Source organism: Hyperolius riggenbachi, chromosome 3, assembly GCF_040937935.1.
Source record: "Hyperolius riggenbachi isolate aHypRig1 chromosome 3, aHypRig1.pri, whole genome shotgun sequence".
NCBI classification, from domain to species: Eukaryota; Metazoa; Chordata; class Amphibia; order Anura; family Hyperoliidae; genus Hyperolius; species Hyperolius riggenbachi.
The window spans coordinates 246,682,527-246,705,359 of record NC_090648.1 but is presented as its reverse complement, the minus strand read 5'-3'; the positions used below and the strand labels follow the sequence as shown (position 1 = coordinate 246,705,359).

The window sequence follows — 22,833 nt, the reverse complement described above, 5'->3', positions numbered from 1 at the left end:
ATAAAAACAATATACACACACCACAGACGAAAGCAGCACTTCAAAGCTGAAGATGCCTGGAAGGTGAATGGTGAAATGTGTTCACTCGTATAACCTTTTTTTATACTATATATCTAGCTGCCTTCCTTCCCTGATGCATCAAATGCTTTTAAACAGAGTCGTAATCCCCTCTGTAATTATTGCTGCTCTCTCATGCTAATTAGCACTTGATTCATTAAAACTCAGCAAAGGAAAATGTATGTGTGATGCTGAATGATAATTACAAGCAATACCTAAGCCACATACAAGTTTAAAGCATTTTAGCTCTGCACATTCATCTACAGGCTGGGATGTCAGAGACTTGTGCATCACCGAGGCAGGTGGAGCAGCCTGTGATATACTTGATAATTCAAGGGGTGATGGCTAGATCCTATAACAAGCTCAAATCCAGGGACATGCTAGTATGCTACAGATCAAATGTGCAAAGGATAATAGTGTCCCACCTCAGTGACATTGATGTGCTTAAAGTGATCCTAAACTGAACAAAAGAAAAAGAGACTTTCACTTACCTGGAGCTTACACCAGCCCCCTGCAGCCGTCCTGTGCCTGCGGCGTGCCAAACCAATCCTCTGATCCCCCGCCACGGCTAAGTTTCATTTCTGCAGACTAATCAGTCGGTGGGCCACTGCGGCTGTGCGGTCCTGTCTGCGCGTGTCCTCGTTCGCGCTCCCTCGGTGAGAGCATCCTATGCAGACGCAGTATGAAGTTCTCTCTTACTGCGCCTGCACAGGACACTCTCGCCAACGTGAGCGCGTGTGAGGATGCGCACAGCCAAGGCCACACAGGCGCAGTGGCCTATTGCAGTTGTGTCAGCAAGAGGGAATACTAAACTTAGTCAGCAACATGAAGTTATGACAACATTGTGTTATTACGTTTTACAGAGGCCACCTTATATTTTCTCCATGACAGGTTTGCTTTAAGGTTCACAGTACTGTTTATATATTCTTACAGAACCTGCCCTGGATTATTATTTCCTTAGGAAGAAAAAAAAAATGACAGCACGTTCTACTTAATCCAGAGTACTCTGAGTACTCAACTTGCTTATATGGGCGTGGCTAGAACGCCACAATGTGAGTACACCCTATGTGGGATGTTGTGAGATTAGTAAACAAGCAGCTCTGTGTACAACATACGCAGTGGCTGTCCAGATTTTATTAAACATAAGCTGCTGCTATGGGTATGGGTATCTATATGCAAATGCAATAGCACAGACATTCACTGAGCCATATGCAATTCATTTTTTCACCTGAGTTTTCTTCTAGGTGATATTTTTAAATTTGACAATAAAATGCCTTTTAAGCCATCGGCAAGCAAAAAAATACTCAAAATAATTTTGATAGTACTTTGTCAATTACTTTTAAGTACTTTTTTAGTTGAAAATTGCTGGAAAGTTATTTTAAATAGAAGATGAAAAATTATCTCCCAGGAGAAAACTCAGGTGAAAAAGTGAATTGCATATGGCTCATATCTTTTCAGCAATGCTCACTAAATACTAATATGACCCAGGCAAGGGATATTAGCATGTGCCACCAAACCCTTCTTTAAAAATACAGTTGAAGTTTGCAATAACGTGTTGTCCAGCACTTAAGGCACTTTTAAATGTCTAACTTCGAAATGTTTTACCATTGCTTAGGGTCGGGACTGACTAATGGTGCCCATTAATGGTACAATTTTTAACTGAAAAATTGAATTTTCGATCAGATTATTCAGATCATATTGTAGGAAAACAGAGAAGCTAGTGGGCCCATTTGATCCTGAATGCCCACATTGGCAACTATTTCCTTAAAGTGAATCTGTCGTGAAAATAAACTAATGAGATAAACGAATGATATATCAGTGGTGCATACTATATTCCCCACAAGGTAACAACAAGACAGAAGCTGTCACTTTCATGCCTAGAAATTAACTCTTTCAGGCAGCAAAATAAAACAGCCTGGTTATTAATATGTTTTGTACTGTACATATACATATTTATCTCATGTCACATGTCGCCTCGGGTACACTTTAAAGAGCTAGTTGTCAACGTGGCACATGTTTTTTTATGAATTCGATGCAAGTGGTTTTGATATCAGGAGTTGTTTGTATTTTTTAATGCTGCGGATCAATTAAAAGCAAACTTTTCTTATAATCTGAATGATCTCATCAAAAACACAATCATTTGCCAAAAGTCACTCGTTTAATGAGCACTTTTGCTGTGGAGATTTTAGCAACACGTTTAGACAGTATGCAGTACACAAGCACAGAAGAAAGTGCAAACAGCACCGCCTGACTTTCCAGTTATGTGTTGTGCAGCTACACATTCCCAAAAAAACACGGCTGCATGCGTTTCAGTACACAGCGCAGTGCTGTGCCATTTCAATATTACTGCTTGGAGCCATTGCTGCAACAGAGAGCAGTGTTGCTGTAAAACTGCATATACGAACATCCAGTGGCGTAGCTAAGGAGCTTAGGGCCCTAGTGCAAGTTTTATATTGGGGCCCCCCAAGTACTTAACAGTTAATATGGCACACCAAAACCTGCCAAGGACAACTGCAGTATCAGTGCAAGAAAGGGATGGGGGATAGCTGGTTAATGATCACTACTATTCAAAGCATCTATAGAAGTGATTATTACTAGCACAGGACCAATAAAGAGCTAATACTGTGGTTAAGGGTGGGCCCCTTATGGCCCCCGTGCAGTCACAGCCTTTGCATCCCCTATTGCTACACCACTGTGAACATCTATGGTGCATAGTGTGCGCAAGCCTTATCTTTGCTATGAGTGATCCTTTCACGGTTTCCCTTGCTCTTTAGCTTTTTAGTATTTGTCCCCATAACTGCTGCTAATAACATATTCACTAGCTGAACACCATTGTACAACTAGCATCATTGCATTTTGACAGAGGTTAGGATTAGAGATACCACTTTACCCAAATGAAATGCATTTTTCAAGAGCTTAGGCAAGGAGAAGTAATAAAGTGGCATCACACACAGGCGTTTTGATAAGCAGGGAGCAGTGGGCAGAGATGGCCGTTCTTAGCAGCCGGTGAATTCCCAGGGAAATGCAACACAAAGCTCTTGAAGGTGGTATTTGCGCTATACAAATAGTGACTTCCCGTGCTCAGCTGAACACCAGACATACTTTGTCCCCTCATAATCCAGGCAGTGATTTGGAAAGGCGCCAGAGTATTTATTTCCATGGTACCTGCACTTGCAAACCCAGAAGCAAGTATGGCTCCCAGGGGCTTCATTTCTGCTTTCTGTTCATCTAATTGAATTCACATCTCACTCTCTGTAACACTGCCGGCAAAGCACCTGGTACAACTTGTATGCCTTATCAAATGAAAGCTGTAACACTGTTTTAAGATCACAAATGCTTTGTTTCAAATAGGAGTACAAAGAAAATGTACTGTAGAGTCGAATCATTACAATGGAATTTACCTCATTCAAAAGATGAGATTTGTTTCCAAAGATGGAGATGACTTGTAACATTCTGTTACAACAGAGCAGTCAGACCTTGGGGTTATCTGTTACTCTGGAACCATCCAGACTCATTCTAGTACTACCAGTATTACTAAACATACAGAAAGGTTTGGAACATGGCAAAGACAGCTAAAGTTGCAGACTCATTAAGGTGTCTAGGATGGGGTTTGTTTTTATTTTTTTCTTAATTCAGACTGTCTCGGATTGTTACGGCACTCTACTCACTGCTGGCCTGGTTTAATTTCAAATAAGGTCAGTCTCTTAATTTTTTGGGCCACTCAGTGTACAGCTTTATGTGCACTTAAGCTAGTGGCACCACTCAATTCTCCTCACTCCCTCTGCCCATGCCTCCCCTCTCTCTGGCCTGGCTGCCAGCATCCTCTGCTGGGAGCATGTAACAGCCTATGCAGACAGTGCCTAGGAGCAGAATTATGTTACTAGGTGTCTCAAAAACTGAGGATTCATTTATTGTCAGGTCAAAATGTCTGTATGAATTTCCAGTCTCTGTCAAAGTTGCATATTTAGCACATTTTTAGTAAATCACTGGTTAGAACTTCTGTGAGAAGTTAATGCTAACTTTTCTACTCATCTTAGCATTAAATATGACTAATGTGTGTCCCCCATTTTTTTAGTGTTGGCGAACCAGAGACAAATGGTTAGGTTAAGTGTAATTTTGCCTTTTTAAAACAGAAGGTGTTTGCGACAATTCAGCTTTAAGTGAGCAACTGTGGTTTCCCATGATGCATCACTCCTGAATATGCAAATCATCTCTTTATGCCCCTGAAAGCAAGGCTTCACATCTAGAACTGCTGGTGTATAATTACATTTAGCATTGCATCTTAATAGAGCATTTTGGTCTCTCTTAGCCCTTTATACTTTCCTAGTGGTTCTACGTCACCATAAGCTATCTGGGCATTACTTACATTGTAAAGTTTCATTTTACTTACAGTTCAAAATCCGTGAAAAGGCAAGTAGCATGGGAAAGTTTACAATGCCTTTTTCAGAGTACGAGTTTTTACTGTCCATATTCTGGTTGAGAAGACTCTCTACATTTACTGTGTCAGTGACAGGGTCACCAGTAACAAAACCAAAAAAAAAAAGCTGAAAGCTCTCAAAAAGGTGACAAAGATAGCAAACCTTAATATACTGGCAGATGTTCTAACCAGTGGTCAACAGGGATGCTCTCCAACCTCACTCAGGAGTAATCAAGAGTTATTACACATGACTCAAAAGAGGTTTAATTGCACCAGGTGTGCGGCGGGGGCTGAAAGGGTTATTTACCCATAAATCAGCGTCCTCCCTGCGCTCCAAAGCGGTCCATGCGTTCTATTAGTCGTGTCCAATTCTCGCTGCGGTCACTTCCTCCTTCTGGCTTGAAGGAGGAAGTGACGGCAGCGAGGCTTGGACACAACTAATAAGACGCATGGACCGTTTTGGAGCTCAGGGAGGACACTGATTTATGGGTAAATAACCCTTTCATCCCCCGCCGCACACCTGGTGTAATTAAACCTCATTTGATATATATGATACTTGCCTCAATAAAAAATATTTATTATAAAATTCCTTTGTCAGGTAAATAATTAATAATACTGAAATGTCTCCCAAGCTTTTACTGAGATCAGCTGACCTTACCACACTGCATACCTTCATGCATACTGTTCCATTCACAACCTGGATTGAATGGAACAGTATGCATGAAGGTATGCAGTGTGTAAATATTTTTTATTGAAGCATTAAATGAATGGTCATTGAGGAGAAGTGAGGCAAGTATCATATATGTCCTTAAATCGATGAGGTTTTGAGCAAACCCCATAGCTCTTTCTGCAGCCCACACTATTATTGTTACAAAGCGCCACAGTCATCAATTTAATTTAAACCTCATTTGAACTACGAGTAATCACTTATGATTTCTCGTGGTTGAGGTCGGAGAGCATCCCTTGTGGTCAATAAAAATACAAAAAGACCCAAATGTACACATTTCCAATCAACAGAGACTGGAAATTTGCACAGGCAATCAGATTTGGGAACAGGCAATACATTATTTGTGAATCTGATTAGCCGTGTTCATTTCTAGTTACACCAGTGCAAGTTTCCAACTCCAGTCAAATGGAAATACGCATTTTAACTGATGGCTGCTTCCAACCTGATGGCTGCTTCCAACCTTTTCTTAGGCTAGTTTCACACAGACACATTGGGCATGATTTACAAAGCTTTTTCACTTGCTTTCTTCTGTTTTCACCTTATCTATGTTATTTTTTTTAAGCTCTCAAAGAGCAAAAATATATTATAAATTAAAGGTAAGAAAAGTAATATTAAAATCAAGTTAATCAGGAACAACTTACTTTGAGTGATTATTTTGCTAGTAAATGTGCTGAAAGGTTATTTTTATCAATTAGGTGATAAGTTTTGTGAATAGAGCCCACTATATTGGGTTGGACAATGTAATGGCATAGCAAACACAATGCAATTACATTGTATTGGTACATACTCATCTGCTCGTAAACAATGCAGCAAAATTCCTTCGAATAACACTAGGCATGCCGGTGGTACCAGACAACATGCACGCTTACAGTTGCAGTGAAGCATACTTTGCAAGTACTGCATGCTTCACACCGCACATGTAACGCATTACACAACTTTCTCCCGCTGTTGCCTTGCAATCTTGTTTTTACAGGATGTGCAATGAAGCGCCCCACTGTGAAACTAATTTGTCTTTTAGTCCCGAGTTCAGTTTTTTAAACCCTGAAATACATAGTTAAGGCACAGGAGTTTTAGCAGTATTACAAAATGGTGTATGATCTAGCTGAATTATGGTACCAACAGACAGTCACCAAAATAATGACACTAGCTGTCTAATATCAACAGTAACCATTCTCCTTGAATACATTTGTTCCACCAGCAGTATAAGCAGTAAATCCTTTCATCAGCAAGTCCTTCAAAGCTTTGCTACTAATTACATCAAGTTTTACTAGTTTCTCAGTAACTAATACAGATAGATGGTTACTGAGGAAGGAGTGAAATACAAGCATACTGCTGGCAGTGTTACATAATCCACTTTATTTCTCTACACACTTTGCTTCCTCATAATCTGCAGATGAGGGCATAATGTCCTGCAGCAATCTGCAATACAGATATACAGGTGAAACTCGAAAAATTAGAATATTGTGCAAAAGTTCATTTATTTCAGTAATTCAACTTAAAAGGCGAAACTAACATATGAAATGGACTCATTACATGCAAAGCAACATATTTCAGGCCTTTATTTGTTATAATTTTGATGATTATGGTTTACAGCTTTAACCACAAAAACAACATTTCAGAAAATTAGAATATTGTAAAAAGGTTCATTATTCTAGATTCAAAATGTCATGCTCTAATCAGCTAATTAATCCAAAACACCTGCAAAGGGTTCCCGAGCCTTTAACCCCCTGGCGGTATGATTATTTTCGGATTTTAGGGTCTTTTTAAAATGTTTCAGACTTTAAAATCAGGAAAGAATCATGCTGCCAGAATGCCTGCAGCAGCCCCTGCTCTCACTCACCTCCCTGGGCTCCAGCGCTGCAATTATACCTCCGTCCTCCGGGTGGCGCTGTAACTGTGTGGTGAGATCGATGACGGCGACACCAGATCTCACCAGAGTGATTCAGAGCCTCGAAGGACAGGAAGGAGAATGGCTACCAACGTCTGGATCCCCGAGGAGGTGAGTAAAAATGCCCACTGCGCGCTATACTCTGCATAGAGCTCCCTGCGGCTAGCCTGAGCATAGTTCGGGATTACCCCCAGGATGGTTAAATGGACTCTCAGGCCTGGAACCCACTAGCAGTGCTTTCTAAGCATCAGTGATTTGTAAAGCTCTTGCTAATGTAAGGCTATGTGGGATTTGTTAAAAAAAAAAAAAAAAATCACATCCTTCAAGTGGGATCACACCCATAGCATTACATTAGCAAGAGCATAGAAAAGTGCTGCTAGCGGGCCTTAGGGCTGATGCACACCTGAAGAGCTTTTCTGAGCACTTTGTGATTTTAAAAGCGTCTGCTAATGTTATCCTATGTGTGTGTGCACAATGGAGCAATGTGTTTTTGTAGAAATCCCCCATAGCATTGCATTAGCAATAGCTTTTAAAATCTCTAGCATTTAAAAAGCTCTTGTGGTATGCACCAGCCCTCTGGTTCAGTAGGAATCACAATCATGGGAAATTCGGCTGACCTGACAGTTGTGCAGAAAACCATCATTGACACCATCTTTAAAGAGACTCCGTAACAAAAATTGCATCCTGTTTTTTATCATCCTACAAGTTCAAAAAGCTATTCTAATGTGTTCTGGCTTACTACAGCACTTTATACTATTACTCTCTCTGTAATAAATAAATGTATCTTTCCCCTGTCAGACTTGTCAGCCTGTGTCTGGAAGGCTGCCAAGTTCTTCAGTGTTGTGGTTCTGCTATGAACTCCCCCTTCCAGGCCCCTCTATGCACACTGCCTGTGTATTATTTAGGATTAGAGCAGCTTCTCTCTTCTCTCTTATCTTTTACAAGCAGGATAAATCGTTCTCTGAGCTGGCTGGGCTTTCACATACTGAAGAATTACAGACAAGGGCAAAGCTGTTTGCAGGAAGAAACAAGCAGCCTGAAACTTCAGTGCATGAGAACAGGGGGAAAGAAACACACAAATGATCTCTTGAGATTCAAAAGGAAGGCTGTATACAGCCTGCTTGTGTATGGATGTATTTTCTCTGTGTGGACATGCTGTACATCAACCTACTTCCTGTTTTGGTGGCCATTTTGTTTGTTTATAAACAAACTTTTTAAAACTGTTTTTAACCACTTTTAATGCGGCGAGGAGCGGCGAAATTGTGTCAGAGGGTAATAGGAGATGTCCCCTAACGCACTGGTATGTTTACTTTTGTGCGATTTTAACAATACCGATTCTCTTTAAGGAGGGAAAGCCTCAAAAAGGTAATTGCAAGAGAAGTTGGATGTTCCCAAAGTGCTGTATTAAACCACATGGGGGTTGATTCATGTATCCTCATGCGCTGATCAGATGAAGCACTTGCCCAAGTTTTGTATAGAGGAGTAAAGGTGCCATATCCTTTAACAATTAATATGAAGGTGGTTATACGTGCCTGGAGTGTGGTTCATTCCTGGTATTTAGTTTCCTCAAAACTTCCATTATGGAACAATGCAACCCTACATCATTTTTTCATGATTCCTGACCCTATTATTTGGATCAAAAAAGGAACACATGCAGAAGATATAATTTCAGCTGGGGCACTACTAGATGTTAACTCCCTCAAAAACACCTTCTCATTGCCTAATAACTTTTTTTTCAGGTATTATATACAGTTGAGGCATGCATTTGCGGCATAGTTTGGACGAGAGCCGGACAGACTGCTTTCCTCTGACATAATCTAACTAAAACACTTTCAGCCATCTACCAAAAAATAATCCTAATCGCTGAACCTCATGCAACTGTCTATAAACAACCCTGGTTTACGCTAATACCTAATCTAGACGATGAGGATTGGGAAGATGCATGGATCAAACCCTTTGAATACCTAATTTCAATGAGAGATAAATGAATACAATTTAAAATTACTCACCAAGCCTACTTAAACCCAAACAAATTAAGCAAGTTTGACCGAACTGGCTCTGGTTCGTGTTGGCGCTGCCTTGGCTGATTTTGAACATATTTTCTGGTCATGTCCAAAAATAGCTGCTGTATGGAAGGAGATTTGAGAAATCATTACATCTATCACGAAGACTCACGTCCCACCTCAGCCACTTCACTGCATTCTGGGAAATGTACACACCCTGGCTCCAACTAGCGCCCTAAAACACTTAACAGGCCTACTCCTATACTATTACAGGAAAGCTATTGTATTCAATTGGAAACGACCTACTTTACCAACTATCCAATACTGTAAACAATTAGTAAATAATTCTCTACATCTATACAAAGCAGCTTATATAGCAAGGGGATGCACATCCAAATTTAAGAAGGTATGTGGCCCATGGACCTCTAACAAAGACACCACATCATTTCTAATGTACTGATGGCCTATGAAAGATGCCTCTTAGTATCTGTTAAAATTGATATTTTCTTGTTTGTTTTTTTCTATGTGTGTATATATATATATATATCTTTCAACCGCAAGCTTAGATCTGCATTTCATAATTTGTGATTGTATTTGGCTCAAATGAATGCAAAAATGAATGGGAATAGATGGGTACCGAATACCCACACACCTTTTTCTGTAAAAATGCAACATTTCACTGCAATTCTATGTGACGTGGTTTTTCTGTCTTTTTTTCTTTTTTTTTTTCTTTCATTGTTTCTCCTCACCTGCGTGTGCTTCTTTGTGCTAATATGTTACAAGTTTTTGTTTAAACTTGAAAATCAAAGAGAATTTTCAAAAAAAAATCCTCATGCGCTGGTACAGAGTGAGTTATATCCCCTTCCGAGTGCTAATAAACCAACGTGACTTAATGTCCCTGCTGGACAGCGTAGCCTGCGTAACTAAGCAACAGCTCATGCTTACAATAGCCACGCAGTAGTGATGTATCACTACTATGTTAATTAACAATTTATTTTATTGATTACATGTAATATTCTAATTTTCTGAGATTTGGTGGTTTCCATAAGCTGTAAGCCATAATCATCAAAATTGTAACAAATAAAGGCTTGAAAATCTCACTTTGCATGTAATTAGTCTATTTCATATACTGTATTAGTTTCCTCATTTTAAGCTGAATTACTGAAATAAATGAACTTCTGCACAATATTCGAATTTTTTGAGTTTCATCTGTACTTTATGAGCATTACCCCAAATACTCCAATAAAACCCAATAATGGTTTCCAAATGTCAATTTATATTTGGGTGAGTGCAGGGAGCTCAGGTGACATTTGGCTTTGGGCTTATGGCACCAGGCAATAACATGTGGGTTTTCCTCACTTACATGCTGTTGCAGACTCGGAAAGAGCTGCAAGTGAAAATAGATCTCCCCTGGAACTCATTCACATATGAACACTCACTAGTAGGCCGGCATTTTTGCTAAAATGCAAATACACCACTACATACATTTTTTAATAAAAAACACATGTGAATCAATGCAGATGCACTGAACTACAAATGTATAGACTTTCACAGAAAGATGCATGCGTTTTCCACACCTTTTTGCGCTGTTTTTTTTTTTTGGGGGGGGGGGGAGGGGGAGGAAGGACAAGCACTTAGACATAAGTGATTCCCCCAATCGTGATCCCTCTGATCACTCGATGCAAAGTATGTGCTATGGAAAGCACTGAAAAGGCAGTTTATTTCTACTTTACCTGTGTTCCAAGCCACTGGGCTCCAGCCACAGCCTCACTCATATCCTTACTCTACACAGGATGATGATATACTCCAGCCTCACTCAGGGTTCTTGTCTTCCCTGGCAAAAGAGTCAGGCAGGAGTACATCGGCAACAGGATAAAGACACAATGATGGATGAAGGACATGTATGAGGAATCAGCTGGAGCCCTGCAACCTGGAATGTAAAAAAAAAAAAAAAAAGGGTTCAAGAAGGCAGAAGATACTCTGTTGTTCACTCTGCAAGTAAGGACACTAATGGCAATCTTCAAAAGACAACAGCCAAACAGTATAGCACATAACAATAGCATTGCGTTGGACAACAACCCATGCTAGATAACGCTGTGTTACCATGGTGTGAAGCATAGCAGCATTACCCTGAGGGAGGTTTCCTAAACACAACTGATCCACAAAACCTGGATAAGATTTTGTTAATAACTGTCTGATATTTGGATATCCCATACTGTGAATATGTTGTAAAGGCTGCAATTCTTGCCTACTATAACATGATGGAGGTTGGTGAAAGGTCAGTAAAGTTGAATGTCTGTTTATACACATGTACTGAAATCTTCTTGTTTGTTTTTAAAAACAAATGTAGTGTATTCCAGTTTATTATTAACAAAACCTCTTGCTGCATGCATCTTCACTTGCATAATTATGTCACATACCTCTCAGTACCCTGAATAGGATCCCAGATGAAGGTGACAAACACTAACCACTTTCTAGCTTGCATTTAAACAAGAAAAAGAAACACACTGCATGTTTGCTAAATCCATAAAGACCTGCTTATTCTTTTAAGTTAGCCAATAAATGGTATCATCCTGATTCAAAACTTCTTGTCAACATAAATAAGTCATCTCCTTGACTATCTATAGACACATAACGTAACTGGCAATATATTGTTCTGAGGACTTCTTTAATTTAAATATATAGCACACTTTTCACAAATCTGTGACATAATGTTGCAACCCCTAACATCACTGAGTACTTGTGTTGTGTTCAGGGTGCTACACCTTGTTACAAAAACAGTTTACCGGACTGAGCTGGTTGAAATCTATGTCCTGCTTGTGGCTGCGTGGCTCTGACTGGACGTAGATTTCAACAATCGTCGCTGCGCAGTCCTGCCGCTCAGCCCCCTGCTGCAACCCACTCACCCTGCCATCAGTATGACGGCAGAGCCCTGTGAGCCAGTCATGAGCGGGTAACTTGTTTTGCGTTGCATTTGCGGACTGCTCCCGCGACCCGCCCCATCGCGCTCCTGTGGCAGGAAGCAATATGTGTGATGCGAAAAAAAAGTGATTGGACAAAGTTACCGGGCGTGCCAGTGGAGCACAGGAGCAGCCTGGGGAGTGGGATGAGGGTGCAACAAGGGAGCCCACAGCCTGAAGAGGGCTGGAGAAAGCCCCAGGGAAGTATAACTGCTTTTATACTCGACATCTCAGGTACATTTTAAGGCTCCCAATGTCACGTGACATGCATTCGGGAGCTATGAAGGATTCCTCCTTAAAGTACCCCTGAATTGTCTTAAGACTGTGAACTAAAGCCCTTAGCGGGCTAGATTACCATTTACTGACTGTGTTGTCACTGCTCGTTGTCATCGGGGTCCCCACACCCTTCGTCCTCATCTTCTTTGACAGGGTCTTCAGTGGAAGGTACTGCTTCCCACAGCCTTGTGCAATTTACAAATACGCAGGCGCAGTTCCGCATTGCTCCAGGACAGTGAAAGCAAAGTTTATGAGCACCTTCTTTCACTGCACAGGCACAGTCCCAAACACGTGCCTGCACAGTTCATTCATTGCTCTGCACCGCTCAGAGGAACTTCTGGGTGGCTGCGGACAAGCAGGTACAGGGTGGATCGGGGACAGGGAAGGGGGGACCCCGACAACAACAAGCAGCGGCAGGATAGTCAGGAAAAGGTAATCAAGCCCATCTGCACCATGGGCTTCATTTTACAGTTTTAAGACAGTTCAGGGGTACATAATGCTCTGATGTCAGGTGCCACATTGGGTAGCTTATGGAGAATTCCTCCTTCAGGTCCAGTTCACATGAGAGCCAGGGTGCAGCAGCAGCCGCAGCTCATTTAGCCGATACCAAATGCTTTTCTGCAAGGTAGCATTTGGCTACCTTCAGCAGCACTTCCCATAGTTTGGTCGTCATGTTGTGTTTTGACCCCAGCAAGGAATCACAGAACCACCAAACTTAGCCAATCCTGGACGGTGCAGGTAATGCCCAGGACAAGATGCTGGGATCTAAAGCAATGTTCACGCAAAGGACAGGAAACGCTGCTACCGTCATTAGAAATGCAGAGAAACACTGGTACTGTCATTAGAAACAGCTGCTTCCATTCATGAGTGGAAGTGGCTGTTGATCCCTTTAAGCGTTGCTTTCATTGCCTACCAGAGACAACAAGATTAACACCCCCAAGCATCCTTCTGAACTGGCCCTAAGGCTCCCACTGTCACATGACATGCATTCTGGAGCCTATGGAAGAGTCCTTCTTAATGTAAAGTGACATGCATACAAGCCTACAGAGGAATGCTGCCAGGGTGGGGTGTATTATGATACTAGCCACACATAGAGGGGGAATTATTAAACTGTCCATGCTTCATGGGGCGGGGAAAGAACTTTATACCAGCCACAATTCACTGGTGGAGGGGAGATTGGCAAATGGCCATACTTGCTAGGGGTTACACCCCCATCTCCCCCAAGATGCATTAAGGTGGCTAAAATGGGGTGGAACTTAGATAGTGGGGGGCCCCTTGAAATTTTCACAGGCGGACCCCAAGGTTTGTAATTATGCCCTGCATGTGATGTCATAATACTGTTCAGAAAGGCTGAACCAGAACGCACATACACATGTATTTATTTTATTGCAACATAAAATATTACCACTACAAGCCAGGAAGTGGGTGAATATTTGCATAGAGAGACAGGTTGTTTGGAAAGTTCCCAGCTATGATGATGCAGCATAGAGAAGTCCCAATGTACTGATGTACTGGCACAGGGTAAGTTGGCAATGGAGCTGTTACTTTCACTTCTAGTGCACTCACTAGTCAGTATGCCTTGTCATAACCAGCCCCGTCTCCCCTTCCCTCCATACACACCACTGACAGAGAGAAAGCTTCGCTGTACTTACGATCCGAGGACCTCCCTGAATTCAAAGATCTTCTTGATGTCGTCCACTTGTTTCTTCCAGACAGTGCTGTTCTCCCCGTTCTCCCGAGCCATGGTCCTCGCAGCGATAAGTCAGCCTCGGGATGGCAGCCAGAGCACCGGAGTTCAGTTCAGCGCAGCCCTTCCTCTATTCGGCTTGCGAGACTTCCTGCTTCCCACTGGCGCGGATGAGAAGCGGCAGCGCTGTCACATTGAAGATGATCTGAGAGAGGTAGCTGAGTAGCTGCTGTCCCCAGCCAGGCATCAATGCTGCTGTAGACTTGGGATGTGCCGTCTGCCTTCAGCCTTCCCATGCACTGAGAAGAGGAGGAGAGCAGAGCAGGTAAACCTTGCTTGTCACATCACTGAGCTCCCTCCAGTCACACGCCAGAGCAGAGCTGTGTGGGGTGGGTGGTGCTGCCTGCCAGTGGCGGGCTGGGCTCCCCCTACTCCAGCTGCTTGTGGTGAGGATGACACAGGCTCAGTGAGCTGTGCTGTTATTATTAGGGGGATAGCAGCACACGGCAGAGGTGCTCAGCCGCTGACAGACCCAACTCAGTCATGACTTGGAGATAATAATTCGCATTGCACCAAAATTCCGAGCACGTCAAGGAGACTCCTTTCCTGTGGGCTGGACCTGTCGGTTGGCGGATCCCAGATCTCACTGCATAAAAAAGCCAAGCAGCGAGGAGCCCACCGGAGACGATGGGATAGGGAGGCAGTGGTGCAGCCCTGGAAGCTGCATGAGCAACCTGCTCATTTCATAGTGCAGGATAGGCAAAGCACCACAGAGCCTGGGGGTATGCATGGCTGATAGGCTTCCATACAGCAGGCTGGGACCACACTTGTCAGAATTGCATGCTTTTTTTCCCACACACCAAAACTGCATTACAACTGACATTGCAAATCGCAAGTACGATTTGCAATTCTAATTTTCATTGGATGCTAGCAACACAAGAAGAATAATGGAGCATGCAGGACTCACAATTGCATCGGAATCACATGTATGTAGCTTATGTTGCAATGGTTCACACTTGAGGAAGGGGTCACGACCTGCAGTGTTTTGCTAAATACCAAAAATGCATGCAGAAACGCATGTGATCATAGTGTATGGTGCTGCTGCATTCTCGGGCACAGGTCACACTTGTCTTTCAGTTTTCTGCACATCATGTGCATTTGTATGCAGAAAAACGCACTTTTCGCAGCAGCTAATGTAATTTTAGTAGGCATCTGCGATTCCGCATAGCGTTAAAAAAAGATACAACCTGCACTACTTTCCTGCACAATGCAGGATCATCAATGGCTACTGTAAAAAATACCGCATGGGTTAAAATGCACCACAAAACGTGCAAATGTGCGGCAATACGCTTAAGGGAATCGTCTCTGATTCCTGCCGATGCAAGTGTGATCCCTCCCTCAGTGGGATTTTTGTATGCATGAAAAAAAAAATGTACTTCTTGGAACATAATCTCCCATCGTGTGCGTTTTCCCATTGACAATCATTAGCTACAGCTGAATAGCACATGCATTTAAACACATACAAACACACATACTATGAGAAAATTGTATGCAGAACAACATTGTATGCAGAACAATACGCATTTACTGCACTGACATGTTTGGTCCCTGCCGTAAACAGGCACATTTATCCTCACTTTGGGCTGGTTCACACTGCAAGAGCTTATTAACTCAACCTCCCCCCCCCCCCCCCCTCCCCTCCCCAACAGTATGATTATTTCTGGTTTTAGGGTCTTTTTAAAAGTTTCAGATCCTAAAATAGGGCTAAAATCATGCTGCCAAAGTCTCTGCAGCAGCCCCTACTCTGACTCACCTCCCTGGGCTTCAGCGCTGTAATTTTTCCTCCATCCTCCAGGTGGTGCTGTAACATATTGGTGAGATTAATGACAGCGATCTCACCAGAGTGATTCAGAGCCTCGGAGGACAGGAAGTAGAACAGCTACCCACGTCTGGATCCCCCAGGAGGTGGGTAAAAGCTCCCACTGCGTTCAATACTCTGCATAGAGCTCCTGGCAGTTAACCTCCCTGGCGGTAGCTTGGGCTAAGTGCTAGTGATTTGAAAAGCTCTTGTTAATGCAATGCTATGGGGGATTTTTGCAAAATCACATCGCTCCAGTGAGAGCACACATAGGATAACATTAGCAGAAGCTTTTAAAATCGCTGGCACTTAGAAAAAGCTCTCTTAGGGCTGGAACCCACAAGGACGTTTTTGTGAGCATTTAGGGAGCGCTTGAACATGCCAGCGTTTTCCCAAAACGCTCAGCTAATGTTAATGACAGGGCTGTGGAGTCGGTACAAAAATCTTCCGACTCCGACTCCTCAGTTTCTAAAACCATGACTCCGGGTACCCAAAATTGCTCAGACTCCGACTCCTCGACTCCGACTCCTTAGTCTAATACTTAACAGGGCTGTGGATTTTCTACAAAAATCATGCGACTCCGACTCCTCAGTTTCTGAAACCACGACTCTGACTCCGGGTGCCCAAAATTGCCCCGACTCCGACTCCTCGACTCCAACTCCGACTCCACAGCCCTGGTTAATGAATGGGGCAACTTCCACAGGAGCGTTTGCAATTTGGAAAATCGCAAGCGCAGGGCATTTAGCATTTTGTAAGCGTTTGCGCTTCAATGTAAAGTATATAATTGCTGGCGTAATCGCTCATCAAAACCTGCATGGAGCGATTTTGCTAGCGTTTTAAAGTTACTGCACACTGTAACAAAATTAAAATTAATTGAAAGGACCAATCAGACTTTAAAACGATAATTGATACACTTTTTAAAAACGCTCCCTAAAACGCTCATAAAATCACTTACAAACTGCTCATACAAAACGCTTGCGATTGCGTTTTGCAGGGGGTTCCAGGCCTTAGTGTGAACCTGCCCTTAATCTGCTTACAGTTTCCCACTTGCAAATATGCATTTGCAATTTTTTAATCTATCCTCTGCCCTAGTAAAGTTTGGTCAGTATATAGTTATGCTATTGTTTTTAATAGCTGTGGAAGGTTGTCCTTTGCTAAAGCTATTAAAGAAGGGATTCAAATGAAAGAAAAAGGCACATCTCTTTGAGGCCCCCTGTACACTGCAAATCTGATTTGCGATTCTGATTTCCCTGGATGCTATCAAAAGAAAAACGCAGAAAACACGCAGCATGCAGTACCGATTAAAATCGGAATCGCATGTAGTGTGCAAGAGGCCACAGATATCATTTTCAGGTCCAAGAGCTTAGAAGCAGTCTCAGTGGCTGCTGTGGGACCCAGATTCTCCCTAACCTGTTCAATGCAATTTTCATAAATTGTCTTCTGTTGTGGTAGGAAGTAATTGTATTGGTGGTTATGATTGGGGTGAATGTACAGCTGTACTGCATTCATCAGGGTTAAATGTGTTCATTGCCCTTCATTCATGGGGAAATCAAGTTACTTTGTGGGACCATGGCCCATGTTAAACATTTGCCATGGGGCTTCCCGATTTGTGCAGTGTTGGATTACCTCCTAAACCATAACCTAGGAAAGTGCCTAGGGCCTTGCTATGTTCCAGGTGCCTACCTGGTTCCTTTTCTTACCCAATTTAAAAAAGAAGTCCACTGGCAAGCAGAAATTCAAATTCCAAAGCTATTAACATGTTTCCATTTGTCCTTAATCAATCTCTTTAGCCACTTCTGGTCCACCTTTGAATGCTTTGTTAGATGAAGAGACAAAAAAAATCATTCTTATTCAAATACCAAAATGTAACTTGTGTTATTGATTTATAATAGTTTCTAGTTTAGGATGTACAAGTGAACTTCTGATGGGGTTGTACAACTATTCTGTCACACCTTTCTAATTGAAGATGTCTCTTCATTTTTATACCGGTTATCACCACAAGGGGTCAGTGTGCCTTAGCAGTCAGAAAACAGCAATATTCTGCCACATCCTCCTCCATCAGTTTATAGTTGACTGTCAATTTAATTTACATTACATATTGCACAATTATTTCATGTGATTCAGTTTAGGCATTAGGAATAATTGCCTGACAAACTACACCTGTATGATTTATTTCTTTATTTTTGTTTTCATTTGTGTGAAAATTATATTTTATGACAAAAAAATAAACAGAAAAAAAAGCTTATGTAATAAATTGGTCTTTACAATTCTACGTTTTAGTCCTTTCAGCGTTGAAATCTGAACTAAAGCCATGATGCAAGGAATCTAGCTACTAGGTATAAATGGAGGGTGACAGATGTGCATCTTAATCAGAATATCCATAAATGTTTTGCAATACATGATCTTTCAGCACCATGGATAGTGATGTTTTTTTAGGAACATGGATAGGGATGGTCAATGAGATGCAAATATTTATGTTAATTTGACGCAGAGTTATGCACATGGTTCTCTGCTTTTATCGCAATCATTTACCACTGTGTATCACTCAATGTGAGTTATGATCTCAGCACTAGCTGCAAACTGCTGGATTCAGTACAAAGCTTATGGAGCTATGCTTCTATCTGCTTGATTAGATGAACAGCCACTCTCAATCAATATTCAAGTGATAAAACGATCAACAGGGACTTTCTTTTCTGTAGCTTTTCAATTCATTTTTGGTAAATTCTGTGTTTTTATTGACTAATGTTTAATCTATTGAAAATATCTGATACTGTATGATGGCAACTCAGTCAGCACTAATTTAATAAAATGTATAAAATGAACCTCCCCTAGAGGCATTATCACAGTATATGACCCAAAGAGCCTGAATTTTACATTGGAGAGGGGATCAAGAGGGGCTCTGATTAGAACATTGCATGAGGATGGAAGGCATTATACTCAAGCCAGCTTGGTTAAGCCAGGTTTCAGAGAGCACATAGACTGCATAAGGTATTGTGAAATTTGTGCTGGAAAAGACTTGTACTTGGTATTAAAGACTGTCTCTCCGGATGTTCTTCCAACCCTACCTATTACATGATGCAAAAGCACATATTTATTTTTGCCAAAATGTTCATTTTTATTGCTGGCTAAGAGTCCTTTATTTTCCAGAATGCAGCAGTGGGGGACTTCCTGTTGCCTCAACATAGCCTAGACATAAAAGCAGGTGTTTCCTGACAATCAACTTTTGAAGCAAAAAAGAAAAGGAAATACTTTTTTAAACTGTGGTATTTGTTTCTTTTTGTACTGTAATGTAACTATAAAGTCTAAAAAGGCATCCAGGTATAACTTTGTAAGTGGTTTGGCAATAACTCCTGGGTCAGGAGAGGCAGCTTCTCCTGGATATGAGGTTGAAGGTCCAACTATTACAATTTCTATCCTTTTGATAGATGAAGTGCTGAACTTGAAGTACCTCAAAATCAGAATCAATTTTATTTGCCAAGCACTACTGGGTTGTGCCTGGAATTGTTCTTGACACAGTAAAAACAAGTTAACAATAACAGCCGCCGGGGAGCAGCAGCAACGGCCACAGCGCAAAGTAGGAGGAGGACTGCAACAGATTCATAATAATAGCAGCCTTGATACATAGCAATACAAACAGGTTAACACTAACATCCTCCTGGTGGCAGCAGTAATAGCCGCGGCCTAGGAAGGAAGATAAGGGAGAGCGAACAATGAAGGTGGGTGGGCATAAAGAGAGCTTAAAGATGATCTGTAAGAAAAGAAACTGCTCCTGGGGGGTACTTACCTCGGGAGGAGAAGCCTATGGATCCTAATGAGGTTTCATCCATTCTATTCACCCTCCGGCATCCAGGCTGGCAGCCCCCCAAACACCACGTGTGGCAATATTTACAATCTGCGCTCCTGCGCAGCCACAGTATCAGCTTTCTGATTGGGCTCAGGCGGAAATAGCCAAACCTGATCAGGTACACTGTACTGCACCTGTGCAGTAGAACGGACCCGATCTGGCTTGCTATTTCCACCTGAGCTGATCAGAAAGCTGATACTGTGCAGGAGGGCAGATTGTAAATATTGTTGTGCGCTACTGTACTTACACACAGCTAGTCGGCGCTTGTAGGGGGATTTCCAGGGCAGTTAGGACTGGACCCCCGAGGCTAAAGAGGTTGAGAAGCCTCATTAGGATCCTAAAGGCTTCCCTCTACCAAGGTAAGTACCCCATAGGGGTTCTTTTTTCTTACAGATCCACTTTACGAGAATGACAGTGGTGGGGAAAAAGTGTTCCTATGCCTAGTGGTCTTGGTGGAGATGGCCTGGAGTCTCTGACCTTATGGGATCCGTCTGAAGTAACAGAAGCCTGCTCATATGTTTGGCCTAAGGTACCAGGAAGTACTGTCAACTGTAAACAGATAACTCCCAGCCTTCCATTTGGGCATGCAATGCAGGGCCAGGCAGAGGCTGGAGAGGCTCCAGCCTCAGGGCGCAGTGTAGGAGGGGGCGCACAATTCACTCAGTTGTCATTCCCAATTGTGTTTGAAGCAGAAAGAAATAGGAAAAGGGGATACATGGCAGTGACTGCAAGTCAGATAACTAGAGATTAAGGTATTGGGGAGGTTGGGGGCCCTGGGGCACCTCTTAGTCTAGTAGCAATCAGTGTGTGACGGCTGGGGGGGAGGGATGGAGGGGCACACTTTGGTGTCTCAGCCTTGGGTACTGAAGAACCTTGTCCCAGCACTGATGCAATGCACTTTACAGGTTAAAGGAGGATTAAAAATACATAAAGCAATAGTGAAATAGTTGTTATAATTACACATCCAATGTATTTTAGTGTCTGTAGTCACAATCCAAATACATTTTATAGAGTAAAATTTGAAATGTTCCTGACATTTCCCATTGTTACTGTTCCTGTATGAAACTGTTTGTGATGTCATTTCCTCCCTCAATTTTTCTCTCCCCTCCGGGACTCTTTTCTGCCCTCTTCTCCGCGTTATCAGACACACCTACTGAGAGCTGTAATAGGAGAGCAGGACGCCTAAGTAACAGTCATGTGTCATAAGTATGAGTACAAGTAGTAGACTATCTACTTTTATAGGTGTGCTCCTACTTCATACACCGAGCAGTGTACATGTAACTGTTATAGATGTTTCAAATATACTTCACTCCACCCTTACTAAGGTGAGTTTTTCTGTCAGTCCTTGCTGGGTACAAGCAGGCTTGAAAGGTTTAGGCAACAAACACAGTATATTACGGAAACCAACATCCTCCAATGGTAGACAGGTGCATTTTAATTGAATGCTGGGTGTGTATTTTATCCCACTAGTGGGTCTTGCACTCTCAATCTGTTTTTAAGTAGCGCTGTTCCTTTCCTCGCCATGTACAGTATATTTGTAAGCCACAAATGCTGCACTCTCCTGGCTTGCAGGCTCTTCCTGCATGTTAATTTTTTTTTCTTTTTTTACAAAATAAAGGAAAAAGGAGTGTGTTATAAGGAGAAGAAGAGATAAGCAAAAGAAAGAAAAAGGACCTCTTACCCTGTCAATGTGAATTTTTTTATTCTTAGTTGAAGCCACGCCCCTTTTTTCTTATATACAGTGGGTTGGAAAAGTATTCGGCCCCCTTGATATTTTCCACATTTTGTCATATTACTGCCACAAACATGAATCAATTTTATTGGAATTCCACATGAAAGACAAATACAAAGTGTTGTACACATGAGAAGTGGAACGAAAATCATACATGATTCCAAACAGTTTTTACAAATAAATAACTGCAAAGTGGTGTGTGCATAATTATTCGGCCCCCTTTGATCTGAGTGCAGTCAGTTGCCCATAGACAGTGCCTGATGAGTGCTAATGAATAAATATAGTGCCCCTGTGTGTAATCTAATGTCAGTACAAATACAGCTGCTCTGTGAGGGCCTCAGAGGTTGTTTAAGAGAATATTGGGAGCAACAACACCGTGAAGTCCAAAGAACACACAAGACAGGTCAGGGATCAAGTTACTGAGAAATTTAAAGCAGGCTTAGGCTACAAAAAGATTTCCAAAGCCTTGAACATCCCACGGAGCACTGTTCAAGCGATCATTCAGAAATGGAAGGAGTATGGCACAACTGTAAACCTACCAAGACAAGGCCATCCACCTAAACTCACAGGCCGAACAAGGAGAGCGCTGATCAGAAATGTAGTCAAGAGGCCCATGGTGACTCTGGACGAGCTGCAGAGATCTGCAGCTCAGGTGGGAGACTCTGTCCATAGGACAACTATTAGTCATGCACTGTACAAAGTTGGCCTTTATGGAAGAGTGGCAAGAAGAAAGGCATTGTTAACAGAAAGCATAAGAAGTCTCGTTTGCAGTTTGCCACAAGCCATTTGGGGGACACAGCAAACATGTGGAAGAAGGTGCTCTGGTCAGATGAGACCAAAATGGAACTTTTTGGCCAAATGCAAAACGCTATGTGTGGCGGAAAACTAACACCGCACATCACTCTGAACACACCATCCCCACTGTCAAATATGGTGGTGGCAGCATCATGCTCGGGGGGTGCATCTCTTCAGCAGGGACAGGGAAGCTGGTCAGAGTTGATGGGAAGATGGATGGAGTCAAATACAGGGCAAACTTGGAAGAAAACCTCTTGGAGACTGCAAAAGACTTGAGACTGGGGCGGAGGTTCACCTTCCAGCAGGACAATGACCCTAAACATAAAGCCAGGGCAACAATGGAATGGTTTAAAACAAAACATATCCATGTGTTAGAATGGCCCAGTCAAAGTCCAGATCTAAATCCAATCGAGAATCTGTGGCAAGATCTGAAAACTGCTGTTCACAAACGCTGTCCATCTAATCTGACTGAGCTGGAGCTGTTTTGCAAAGAAGAATGGGCAAGGATTTCAGCCTCTAGATGTGCTAAGCTGGTAGAGACATACCCTAAAAGACTGGCAGCTGTAATTGCAGCAAAAGACGGTTCTAC

The 22,833-nt window shown here is 42.3% G+C and overlaps 1 protein-coding gene across 1 annotated transcript in view; it reads right to left on the bottom strand.

Annotated features, from left to right (window-relative positions):
• Positions 1-14,522, bottom strand: part of LOC137563529 (calcium/calmodulin-dependent protein kinase type 1D) — a 420,545-nt gene extending 406,023 nt beyond the window's left edge. The window contains exon 1 of the mRNA XM_068276106.1: positions 13,981-14,522. Coding sequence (XP_068132207.1) covers positions 13,981-14,072 — 92 coding nt within the window. The 5' untranslated portion in view covers positions 14,073-14,522. The remainder of the gene's footprint in view (positions 1-13,980) is intronic.
• Between the last annotated feature and the right edge of the window lie 8,311 nt (positions 14,523-22,833).